The sequence below is a fragment of the Hemicordylus capensis genome, chromosome 2 (genome assembly GCF_027244095.1).
Source record: "Hemicordylus capensis ecotype Gifberg chromosome 2, rHemCap1.1.pri, whole genome shotgun sequence".
NCBI lineage: Eukaryota > Metazoa > Chordata > Lepidosauria > Squamata > Cordylidae > Hemicordylus > Hemicordylus capensis.
This window is the reverse complement of record NC_069658.1, coordinates 162527134-162539420: the sequence shown is the minus strand read 5'-3', so window position 1 is coordinate 162539420 and position 12287 is coordinate 162527134. Positions and strand designations below refer to the sequence as shown.

The window sequence follows — 12287 nt, the reverse complement described above, 5'->3', positions numbered from 1 at the left end:
CACAAGCAGTGTGCTGTTCTTCTATTATTGACTCTCAGATAGCCTAACTCTCAGACATCTCAGTCACGGATGGAAAATATAGGGTCAATTTACAAGAGACACATTTTCTACATGGAAGTTTCTTCTGTGCAGGTGTTGTGCAGAAACCCATGTGTAGTGATCAATACATATGTATCTATTCCGCACAGTTTCTTACAAAAATGACATCCCCACAGGAAATTTTGCTTCACATGAACTAGTTCTGGGTGAAAGGCAATGGACAAGAATTTGGCAAAAGAATTTGGCAGTATAAAAATATCTTAAAGAAATAAAATATTTGTTTTTATCTTGTAAACCTCCCAGACAAATAAGTTTTGGGTTGTATAAAATATGTTAAATAAATAAAATAAAATGATGTTCCATTTACCAAGAAACACAGACAATGTCAGCGTAAAGCTGGATACAATAAAGCAGGAAGTGCATCAGAGACCCTGGGCAACAGCAAGGTCTTCTATATGTTGTTCTATATGCAAGGAACGATCATATTTGCAAGGAAATTCCTGTCTCTAAAAGTCATTTCACTTTATGATATACATCTCTTTAATTAAAGGATAAGCAAAGTACAGTGTTTAAGAAGCAGAGCCCCACACACCCAGTTCTTTTCCCTATGACCAGAATAGGGTCATGTTCTACTGGAATATCTCCTATGTTTATGGATAACTTTCTACTGAATTTTACTCTTAGTGGAAGCAAGCTAGGTGTGTTATTTATGTTTCAAAATCTAAATCTAGATCCATTTGCTTGGATTAATATTGAACACACAAAATTTGAATCTAGGTTAATTTTAACCTGCTCCTTTGAAATGAAGTTACATTAATAGAAATGTAAAGCTGGCTTTATTTAACTGAATAACTATTTACATTTCAATTATTTTTTAAATCATATGAAGTTCAGAATAATATCTAATTCAGCAAAGGAAATTAGTTAATTTTAATTCTGTTTCACTGAATATAAATTTTTGGCAGTTTGAGGGAAGCAAATATTGACATCAATTGCAAACATCTTGTATTTTTAGAGCTAAATGGCTATTTAGTACAATGTGTTGGATGTAGAGAATTTTGAATTCATAAAACTGAAAGTGTAACTCAGCTTTCTCAGTTTAAAAGCTGCACCTACCAAAATCCCCTTCCTCCACATACAACTAAAAGGAAGGCACTCTCTCCTCCTTTGCAGCTGAGCACTGGATCTGCAGCCCTGTTCCGGCCTTTTCCCCACCAGCAATGGGTTTTCCCTTCTTCTATACAGTCAAGGCTTCCTTTCTCTTCCTTGAACTCACCCTCTTCTTGCAGGATTTCCATTGAAAAACCTCCTGCCTTGCAAACTGCAAGCCACAACTGCTCACAGGTTGGAAAATGCAAAGACAAGTGGTTGTTTTTTTAACAAGAAGGAGGCGGGACAGGATGGAACCTGGAGAGCCTTCACATTTCTGGACCTCTCTAGGCACAAACTCACTGTTCATTTCACCCTTTCAGCCTCTCCTGAAAAACTAGTTTGTTGCAGTTCTCTTACATTTCTTTTATTGTCTACATTTTACAAAAGAAAGAAACCTCGTTGGCGGGGGCAGGGGGGAGGCATCAGCCTGAGAAAGCACCAGTCAGATGGAATTTCTTGGAGACGACTGGAGAGCAGGCGGGGCACAGGCAATGGACTGACTCTGGACTCTGGGGTGGGTCAGGACTTGCAGCAAGAACATAAGACGAGACAGCAGGGCAGGCAGTCACAGTGCTTGCAAATGGGAACAAGCAACCCCGCCCAGCTTACTAGGATGCCCCCTCCCCAGCACTGGTCAGTGTTTGCTGCCTGAAAGGAAGCCCTCCAATGACTCTGAAGAGCTGGCTCAGGGCCTCGGAACTTGAGGCCACGCCCCCTTAGAAGTCACATGCCAAGGGGAGGGGCCTCAAGCTCCTTGCTCTGGCTCTTTGGAGCTTGAGGCCACGCCCCCTTTGACACCACATGCCAAGGGGGCGTGGCCTTGAGCTCCGAAGAGCATGAGCAAGCTCTTTGGAGTCATTTCAGTCAGAGCTTGCTGGCTGAAAGCATCTATTCTTCCTTTCTCTGCCTCTCTGGAGGAAAAGAAATGGGAAGAGATGCTTTCATAACGCGAGTGCTCGCTAGGGGGCGGGCGCCTCTCCGGACCTCAGGGCGGGGGCGGGGCATGGCAGGCAGTTTGCGCCCTCCCTGCGATGGCGCCCAGGGCATGTGCCCTGCCTGCCCCGCCCTCGTTACGCCCCTGCTTAGGAACATAGGAAGCTGCCATATACTGAATCAGACCATAGGTCCATCTAGCTCAGTATCGTCTACACAGACTGGCAGCGGCTTCTCCAAGGTTGCAGGCAGGACTCTCTCTCAGCCCTATCTCGGAGATGCTGCCAGGGAGGGAACTTGGAGCCTAGATGCTCTTCCCAGAGCGGCTCCATCCACTAAGGGGAATATCTTACAGTGCTATTCTCCCATTCATATGCAACCAAGGCGGACCCTGGTTAGCTATGGGGACAAGTCATGCTTGCTATCACAAGACCGGCTCTCCTCTCATTCTTGGAAGACAGCAAGATCATTTGTTTTAAAAATATGGATCTGTTTCTGGCAAACATGACTTGAGAAAAGCATGACAGAGAAAAAACAGGATTCCCAGAGTGTGGCGATGATGTCACTTGCCTGCCAGGAGGCAGCGTGGAGCAGGTCGGTGGCTGCTTGGCCTTCTCCGCTCTGCCTCTTCATCGCTGACTGCTGCATCATTCATCTGAGGGCGACGGAAGAGGCAGCAGCAGGATTCTCCACCCCTCCACCCCTCCCTCCCTCCCTCCCTGCCTCTGAGTCTCAAAGCCAAGAGCTGATGCCCCAAGCAGAAGGAAGCTCCCAGCAGCTGCCTGGCTTCCCTCTGGACTCTCTTGTTTGGGCAACAGCAGGGCTCTCCTTCCCATGCTTGGAGAGGAGGAGACTCAGTGGAAGTGAAGGAGGGAGGAAGCTACTGACGGAATAGTGCAGCAGTCAACCACAAGGGCCTTTCTTGTATCCCTAATCTAAATCCACCTTCCAAGCCTTTTGCCCACTCCCCCTTTTGAGGACAGGGAATTGCCGGTACTCTTAAAGAGGCATCCTAGTTGGATTCCCCTTGACAAGTGCACTCCTGAGCTGGCCCAGCTCGCTCGAGCCTGAGGAGTACCGGCATAACTGGTTCCATGCACATTCCTAGTCGCCACCAGACGAGCCAGTGGCAACTGCAGCGGAACCTCTCCCAATGACTTTAGTGGGCAGTGGGGCTCATGGCGAAGAAGATGTTCTCTTAGAGACTAACCTGTTCAGAGCTTTATAGGTGATAGCCAGCACCTTGTATTTTGCCCTGGAACTTATAAGTAGCCAGTGTAGTTCTATCAATGCTGGAATCATATGGTCACTCCGAGAGGACCCAGAGACCCACCTGGCAACCCGTACCGACTGCAGTATCTGGACTACATACAAAGGTAGCTCCACATAGAGTGCATTGCAGTAGTCAAATCTGGAGGTTACCAGCAAATGTAAGCACCGAGAGATATGTAGCAGCATATGGACCACCATTCTGAGGCCATTGATCTCAAGCAATGGATGCAGCTGGCGTATCAGCCGAAGCTGATAGAAATCACCTCTGGCCACCGCCTTATCCTGGGACACCAAGGAGAAGATTCGATCCAGAAGCACTCCCAGACTGCGCACCTGTTCCTTCTGGCAAGGTGTGACCCCATCCCGGACTGGCAGATCAAAATCACCCCCCGATTTCCAAAGAGGCACAACAAGAGCCTCCGTCTTATCTGAATTCAGTCTCAGTTTCTTATCCCTCGTCCAGCCCATCACCATCTCCAGGCAGGCAAATTAGGGAGGTGATGTCTTCTCCATATGAAAGTGGCAAAGCAGTGCCTCCCACCCCCAACCCCCTCAGACACTCTTATCACCAAAGATGATGATTTCATGATGACAGCAATAGTCGTGCAATCATTCGTTTGAGAATGAGATGCAAAATCAAGCTGTCCTGTGAACAGGGGCATGGCAGATTGAAGTGGGCCCTAGCTAAAAAGTGAAGATTGGCCCCTACCCCCTCTTCTTCAGAGAGGCATGAGCAGGAAAGCAAAGGACAAGCTGTCACCAAAGCCAGCTGGTCCCTCTCCCCCTGGCGTTCAGGGACATTTATCCCCCATTGTTCAATTGTAGCCACGCCCCTGCTTGAGAATTTTTTATTGAAAAAACAGGATATAAATCATGCTTCTAAACAAAAGAACTATAGCTTCACTAAATGTGTTGGATGTCTGCCTTACACTTGAAAGATTTATTCATTGATGAATTCCTTCCCACCAAAACAGTAAACACGCTTTTTAAAAAAGGTTTGTAGAACTCCAGATTGTTATTGATTTATTTTATTTTATTTTATTTTATTAAAGTAAAATAGGTAGCCCGACCTGCTCTGTGCTGCCTCCTGGTGGGCACATGATAGCATTGCCACACTCTGGAAAGAGCAGAGGACAGAGCCAGTGTGGGGGAGGGGGGAGAAAGCAAAGAGATGTGTGTCCGCGCAGGTGTGAATGGGTGTCAAGATGGCACTGAAGGAAGGAGTCCTTGTGTCTTGCAGAAACAAGAGCAGAGCTCAGCCACAAAGGTAGCTGTTTGGATGAAGGGCAGCGGATGGTGGTGTGGGTGTCTGCTATGAGGGACCTGTGATGGTCTTGCTTTAAACATGGTGGTCAAGAGAGCCCTCTGATTTCTCAGTTAAACCGACATTAGAACATGAAGGGTGAGGTTTGAAAGAACTTCTTCTTCTTCTTCTTCACCTCTTTTTGACACAAGTTTCCAAAGCAGTTTACATAGAGTAATAAGAAAGGAAGGAAGATGGATTCCCTGTCCCCAAAGGGCGCACCATCTAAAAAGAAATATAAGATAGACACCAGCAACCATCACTGGGGGGTTACTCTGCAGGGGGTGGAAAGAGCCAGGTGCTCCCCTCCCCTGCTCAGTGAAGAGAATCCCCACTTTTAAAAGGGTCCTCTTTGCCCAGTTGGCAGGAGATGCCTCCAAGTCCTGAAAGCAAGAGGACCAATGGCCATTGTTGAGGCTGATGACACATCCTCTTTCATGACACCTCCAGGGCTCAGCTGCTCTTTGTGGGTGAGTTAGGCGAGGAGGGAGGAGGCGAGGTGGAGAGGAGTTGGAGAGATAGCAAGGAAAGAGAGTGTAGAGAGTCGGTTTCTGTTTCTGTCAAATCTATCTATCTATCTATCTATCTATCTATCTATCTATCTATCTATCTATCTATCCATCTATCTATCCATCTATTTATCCATCTATTTATTCATCCATTCATTTATTTATCAATTTATTTATTTATTCAGTGTTAGTGTTAGTATTTGTTATTTTGTTGTTTGTTGTTTGTTTGTTTGTTTGTTTGTTGTAGTTTTGGGAGGGGTCTAGCGGGGGAGGGAGGGACAGTCAGCTTTTAGTAAAAGGAGGGATAGTTAGTCAGGGGGGAATAGTTAGACAGGGAAGGAAATGGGGGAGAAGATGAGGAAAGACTTCTTTGCAAAGTAAGTAGGATTCCATAACAGCTTTGCCTTGCTCCCTCTCTTCCTGGCCAGGTCTGACTAGAGTCCCCCGCCCACCTGCCTGCCCGATCAGGAAGGGCACCAGCTGTGAACACGCCTATTGTGACGTGCTTGGCGGATGTCCCAATTGTAGAGGGGAATTTGAATCAACCTCCCTCATTTAGCAGAGTAATCCAGTTGGATGAGCTCAGAGTAGAGGCCTGGAGAAAGTGTTTTTAAGTGTTTTTTAAAGTGTTTTTTAAAAAGAAAGTGTTCTAAAACAGATTGTTCTAAAGAAGTTACAAACTTAGATTAAAAGCCTGCAACTTGTACTTCCTTCATGGGGAGGGAAGGAAGGAAGGAAGGAAGGAAGGAGCGGAGCAGACAAAGAAGAAGGGAGTGCCCCAAGCTGTGCTTTGGAACATGTTCATGACCATCTAACTAGCCTGAGACAAGTTTCCCCCATAGCAGAGGCCTGTACAGAGCAAGCCAGGCTGCACATGGGACATCCCAAGCTGTTTGGTGTTGCTTGTCATGCACTGAAATCACGCTTGATTGTGGAAGAGGGGAGTGGACTTCAAGGTTCTAATCAAAGAGCTGCATCTGAGCTGGCACAATACAAGCCTGAGTTGCTATTCTCTAATAATGAGCCAGCCCTATTGGTATCCTAGGTATATTTGGGGGTACTTAAGTTTTGCCCATATATGGCAAAGCTTTTCTTGAATATAGGCAGGGGTCAGCTTTTCCTTACGAGAACCTTTCCTAAAGGAGCAGTTGATTTCGTTTCTCATTCCACGCTCTGGCTGCTTGTTTGGAAGCCATAGATGCTCCTTTCTAGTTTGCACCAAGCCCCTTCTTTCTAGGTAGCTCATAGCCTGGTGGCTGTTGCATGTAGATGTCTTCCTCGATTTCCCCATGAGGGAAGGCAGTCTTTACATCCATGTGTTCAACTTGCATCTTTCTGGCCGCTGCCACGCTGAGCAGTGTCCTAATTGAAGTGTCTGTCACAAGTGGTGCAAAGGTCTCATTGTAGTCCTCAGCATAGTTCTGGGAGTATCCCTTGGCTACTTGCCTCGCCTTGTAGCGCTCTGCCTCCCCTTCTGCATCCTGCTTGACTTTCAAGACCCACTTGCATCCCGCAGTCTTTCTTCCTGCGGGGATTGACACAAGTCTTCAAGTCTCATTTTTGTGCAGGGTGTCAATTTCTTCGAATGCTGCATTTCCTCACCTTTTGTCAGCTGGCATCTTTTCTTTCTCTCGCCATGTGGTGGGTTCTTGTAGCTCTCCTCCTTTGGTCCCGAGTGAGAACCTTTTGGGTGGAGCCCCTTTGTTGGGGCTCTGGCAGTGCCTCAGTTGGGGCTCCGGCTGTGCAGCCCCTTCTGAATCTGTATCCCCTTCTGAACCTCCTTCTGCTTGTGGCACAGATTCTTTGGCTTCACGGTCTGGCTCTTGCATCATGAGACTCCACCCATGTGGTTCCTCTTTCACCTGGATCTCTGGCACAAGTTCTGGTACATCACCTCTAGTTGGCCCTTGTCTCTCATCAAATGACACCACCTTGTAGATCCTGACCTCTCCACTTGTAGGATCAAGGATTCTCTGTCCCTTTTGGCCAGGCGCATATCCAGCCAACACTCCCAGTTCGCATTTGTGATTGAGTTTGGTTCTCTTGGCCTTTGGGACCTATGCAGAAGCCTTTGATCCCAACATTTTGACATGGTTTAGAGAGGCTTTGTGCCCAAGCCCAATGGTGTCTTGTCTATTGCTTTAGCTGGCAATCTGCTTTGCAAGGACTTAGGAACACATTGGAAGCTGCCATAGACTGAGTCAGACCATAGGTCCATCTAGCTCAGTATTGTCTGCACAGACTGGCAGCGGCTTCTGCAAGGTTGGGGTCCGCCCTGGTTGCATATGAATCGGAGAATAGCACTGTAAGATCTTCCCCTTAGGGGATGGAGCCGCTCTGGGAAGAGCAGAAGGTTCCAAGTCCCCTCCCTGGCTTCTCCAAGATAGGGCTGAGAGAGATTCCTGCCTGCAACCTTGCAGAAGTCACTACCAGTCTGTGTAGACAATACTGAGCTAGATAGACCTATGGTCTGACTCCGTCTATGGCAGCTTCCTATGTTCCTATGACATCAGAATGTATTCGCTCCAAAGGACGCTGTGACTCTGTCTGTGTCTGGCATGCAGAAAAGCTTGGTCTCACCCCTTGATTAAGTATGCAACACTGACACCTTGTGGCAGCTTCTCTGCATGACTCCACTTTAAAGTCCTTCATAAGTCCATTTCCCCCAAGCTCATTGATCACATGGATTTGCCTATGTTCTAGTCTTTCAGGCCATATGGTAGAATACTTCTTGAGTTTGCAAGAGGCTGCAAGCCTGGCCTGTTCAGTTACACAGTCCAATCAAAAAAGCACATCTTTACGCAGATCGGCTGTCATACTGAAATCATCATCTTTGGTGATGGAGTGTCGGAGGGGGCTGGGGGTGGGAGGCACTGCTTTGCAGTGGTGGCTTTGGGGGTGGGAGGCACTGCTTTGCAGATTCCACACGGGGTCCCTTGGAGACCGTTGCTCTTTCCAATCTGAACTTTCCTATGGTGTTCCTCAGGGCTCCATATTGTCTCCAAAGTACTTTAACACCTACATGAAACCGCTGGGAGAGATCCTCCAGAGATTTGGTGCAGGGTGTTATCAGTATGCTGAATGAAAACTCTCTCTTACAGACTGTCTTATGAAAAGACACTTGTTCTTATTACACACCTTTTCCTTTTTAGCTAATCATAAATCCTTGTTACTGAAGTGTGGTACTCTTCGTGTTGGGTCTGTCACACGCCTTTGGAGGCCTAGGACTGCTTAGCCTTTTGGGGGAGTGCCTACTTCTAGTGTGCAGTCCACACCCAGCAGCAGTGTCATCTCCACTTCCTAGTCCAGCAGCAGGGTGTCCCTAGCAGCGCCAATGCAGCCGGCACAACTGTGTGAGTTGCAAGTGAAAAGTGACTCCTTGCTAGGGCACTGGCCTTCACTTCATCTTGTGGCAGCATAGTCCCCCAACCCATCCCAAACATGATGCACGATGTGAAGAGAGAGTGAACCTCTGTCATGCCCCCGCTTCTTTTCTTCTTTCTAAATGAAAAGGTCCCAGTTGCCTCCACCTCTTCCTTTCCGGGAAGGAGCTGCACCCCTGAGCTCTTTCATGTTCCTTTCCTATACCTTTCCAAGCGCTAACATAAGCTTGGTGCGTTGGGTTGAGCAGAACAGCACACAGTGTTCCAAAGGTCTCTGCACCAATGCATTTGGGCAGCTGTCTCTACGTAATTCCTCAGCCAGAAAGAAGACGGTGCAATACCTGGAAGCCTATTGGGCTACCTGTATTGCTGCCCTCCTTCTGTTCTGCAATCCTTCCCTGTCCCATTGGCCCCCTCTCCTCCAAATGTCTGCCTAAGGGTCTCTTTCTCACCTTCTCCCTGCTCTCTTCTAGGCTGCGAAGGGTCTGCCAGTGCTGCAGGCAGTTCTTTCAGACCTCCCCCACACGTGACTCCAAGGGGAAGCCCCCCAGACGGAGGTTCTTCAAGAGGAGGAACCGTGTTGAGCCAACTTCGGCTCCTCCTCCAACTCTGGCTTCTCCTCCAACTGCAGAAGAGGGCTTCCAAACATCGTCAGGAGTCACAATTGGTGAGGAGGTGCCCTAGGCTCCTGGGGAATGGTTGGGACTGCGGGTGGCTCTTTTGGGAGGGTGGGACAGCTAGTGCTTAGCAAACTGGCAGATTTGTGGGCCTTCATTTTAAATGTGTGGGCTGAATTTCTTCTTCCCTTCCAGCCTTGAGCACCACATGGCAAAAAAAGGAAAGAGCTAAGGTAGGGTATCATTGAGTAGAGGGCCTTTCTCCACATAGCCCAGGTCGTTTCTGTGAGAGGCATTTGCCCCTCTGGGAGCACCCACCCTCTGCTCTGATCCTTTTCCCAGTTCTGCAATCTCCCTGAGAAGCAGCAGAATAATCCATGGAGGGGGTGGGGTCCCCAGAAAGGGATTGAGAGCAACCCACAAAGTAAGGCTGTCTGGTCCATTTCCAGGAAGCCCCAGAGAAGTCCTTCCATCACTAACAGCTCAATGCTTCTGATTTTCAGCTCATTCTCTGGTGGACATCCTTTCTTAATTCCATTGCGGTGCAAGTCAATGGCGCAGAGTCGGATACATTGCAGTTCAGCAAGCTGAAGATTGTCGAATTCATTTTGGTGAGTGAGATGCAGCAGAGAATGGAAGAGAATGACCAAGCGCAGGCTCAGTCCAAACCTGACTGCCAAGACTGTGTGTTTGGGGCATCATCTTGATTGTTGGTTTGTTTGTTGTTCTATTGATTATTTCTCTATGTAAGCAACTTTGGAAACCTTTGTTGAAAGACAGTGTGAAAATGTTGTTGCTGTTGTTGTTGTTGGAGCTATCCCAATGAAGTCCATGTGGGTAGTGATCAACTCTCCTCTGCTCTTTACCTTCTCCCAGGAGATAATGGAGGATATTACCGCGCATCCTGACCCTGGCTCCTTCTTCAGGAAAACCCTGGACACCGTCACGGAGCTGAGGTAGACTCATAGTCACCAGGGCTTAAATCGGAGGGGTTTGTGTCAGGAAAGGGCAGTGGCAAACTAGACAAGATCTGTAACTGGATCTGCCCTTTTGAAAAAAGATGACAATGAATTCTAAGGGGGTTTGTAACATCTTGTTAAGTCCTCTAGCCTTATCGGCATCAGGGCCTCCCCAGGCCTGGATTGGTCATTTTTGAAAAAAGAGGAGAAACCGTCACAGACCAACCGTCTTGACACTGGCTTTGTTGCCCTGTTCCTCTTCTCTCCATGAGCTTCCCTTGGCTGAATCACCAGCCCTGCTCACACGATGAAATCTTATATTCCCCCTTCCCCCCTTCCAGCAAAATCAAGCCGCCGTTGCCCGAGGAGCTGCGGTCAGCAGTGCTGCACGTGGCGGTGTCTGGGGCCAACTACCTGGAGCCAGGGACACATGTAAGTTCTCCTTGAGCTTTTTCCTCCTGCGGCACAGACTCCTGCTGCTTCTACTCCTGGGGCCCTTGCAATGGTTTGACTGCCTGCAGAGGTTCTTCCTTACATTTCTGATCTTCCGGGATCATTGTGAGTAGCCTTTCCTATTTCCAAATAGCCTGGTTGTTTCTCGGCCCAACTGGAATCAAACACCATACTGCCATAAGCATGAGTGCTTTTTCAGTATTGTGTTCTTAAGATGTGTTGTCTCTCATACTCATGCCTGATCTTCTCTTTCCCCCCTAGAATGAGACCTTTCAATCTCTTCAGAGAATGATTAGGGGGTTTCTGGAGGAGGCCCCCTCGGTCCACAACTTGACCAGCATCTTGACGGTAAGTGCAATTGAATGTGTAATGTGCAATTTAATGTGTAATGTGCCCTATTTGGACATTAGGCAGTACATGTGTACAGGTGTCTGAACACTTGGACATGATTTTGTCTGCATGACTGTAGTTGCATTCCTTTAAAAAATGAACCAGGGTAGAGGCCCCAATATGGCATGGTCCAGATGGGAAGAGTCTAGCAGTGCCTGCCTTCCACAGCCTGTCTGTATAGCTGTCCCTGTGTACACTTCTGCACCTGTGCACTGTCCACTCGTCGTCCAAATGTTGAAGATCAGGTGTGAATGGGGCTTCTGTCTTCATCCTTGACTGAACTGAATTGGGGGGGATGTTTGTAAAGGAATAGATCCCTCTGAAACTTGTTTGGGCAGTCAGTCAATGGGTATCCTGTAATGGGGCCAATTCCTTCCGGGCTTAGCTCTCAGTCGCATGGCCAGGGATGATTGAGGCCAGTGCAATGACTGAGCTGCTCTTTCAACCCACAGGAGCTCCAAAGGTACAGCACTGCAAAGGATCCCCAGCTACAGGCTCTGGCCCAGGAAGCCTGCAGCTGTCGCCTGCAACATGCGGCCAGCCTGCCAGCTTTTCATGTAAGTCCCCCTCTGTGGACATGGCTTGGCTCTTCTTCAGAATCCTCTGGGACCCCTGCCAGGTGCCAGCTTCAGAAGAAGACCTCCTATTGGTCTCTGGTCACCCTGGGGCTGCCTGGCAGCACACCTGCTGCAGAAGGGCTGTTTCCACTGGGGCTCACCCAATGCCCCTTGGGACAGCAGCAGTGGCAGGAGGAACAGCAGAGAGCTGGGTTCCCCCTGTGTCTCTTCTGGCTGCACAGTACCCCAAAGAGCCACGCTCCATCTTTGGTAATCCTCAGCTTTGCACCCAACTGTATCATCTTTTTGATACTCATAGACGTGGAAAAAGAAGTCCACATATTGAATAAATAAAATGCATCTCTATCTCTGCAGCTGAAAACACTGAAGGATGCTTTCCCGGTAGCATCCAAGAGCAGCATCCAAGGTAACTTGGGCTATTTCCAGGGAAGTGGGGAGGGCGGAACTGTATCCCTGTAGACCCTCCTTCGTTGATTCAATATGCACGAGTCCCTCCTTACCTCTGATCCAAGTCAATTCAAATAAGAAAATCAAGTCTCTTCTCTTCTCTTCAGATGACCTTGTGTTGGAAGAATTTGACGAAGAAGAGGAGTTTGGTAAATGTATGAGCATCAGGAAGGAGAGAGTGGGAATGATTGAAGAGCCATTTGATATGCCAGAGACTTCATGTTTTGTTTTCTGTTTGGTTTTGCAGGGTGA

At 48.0% G+C, this 12287-nt stretch overlaps 1 protein-coding gene across 1 annotated transcript; it reads left to right on the top strand.

The window, feature by feature from the left end:
- Window positions 1-4601: 4601 nt before the first annotated feature.
- On the top strand, window positions 4602-12287 carry LOC128343701 (uncharacterized). The gene is made up of 11 exons (XM_053293137.1): window positions 4602-4663; window positions 9143-9258; window positions 9404-9441; window positions 9712-9819; window positions 10085-10164; window positions 10509-10599; window positions 10882-10968; window positions 11463-11567; window positions 11943-11994; window positions 12143-12184; window positions 12283-12287. Exons 1-11 carry the CDS (start codon window positions 4602-4604, stop codon window positions 12285-12287), a joined length of 786 nt encoding a protein of 261 aa, XP_053149112.1.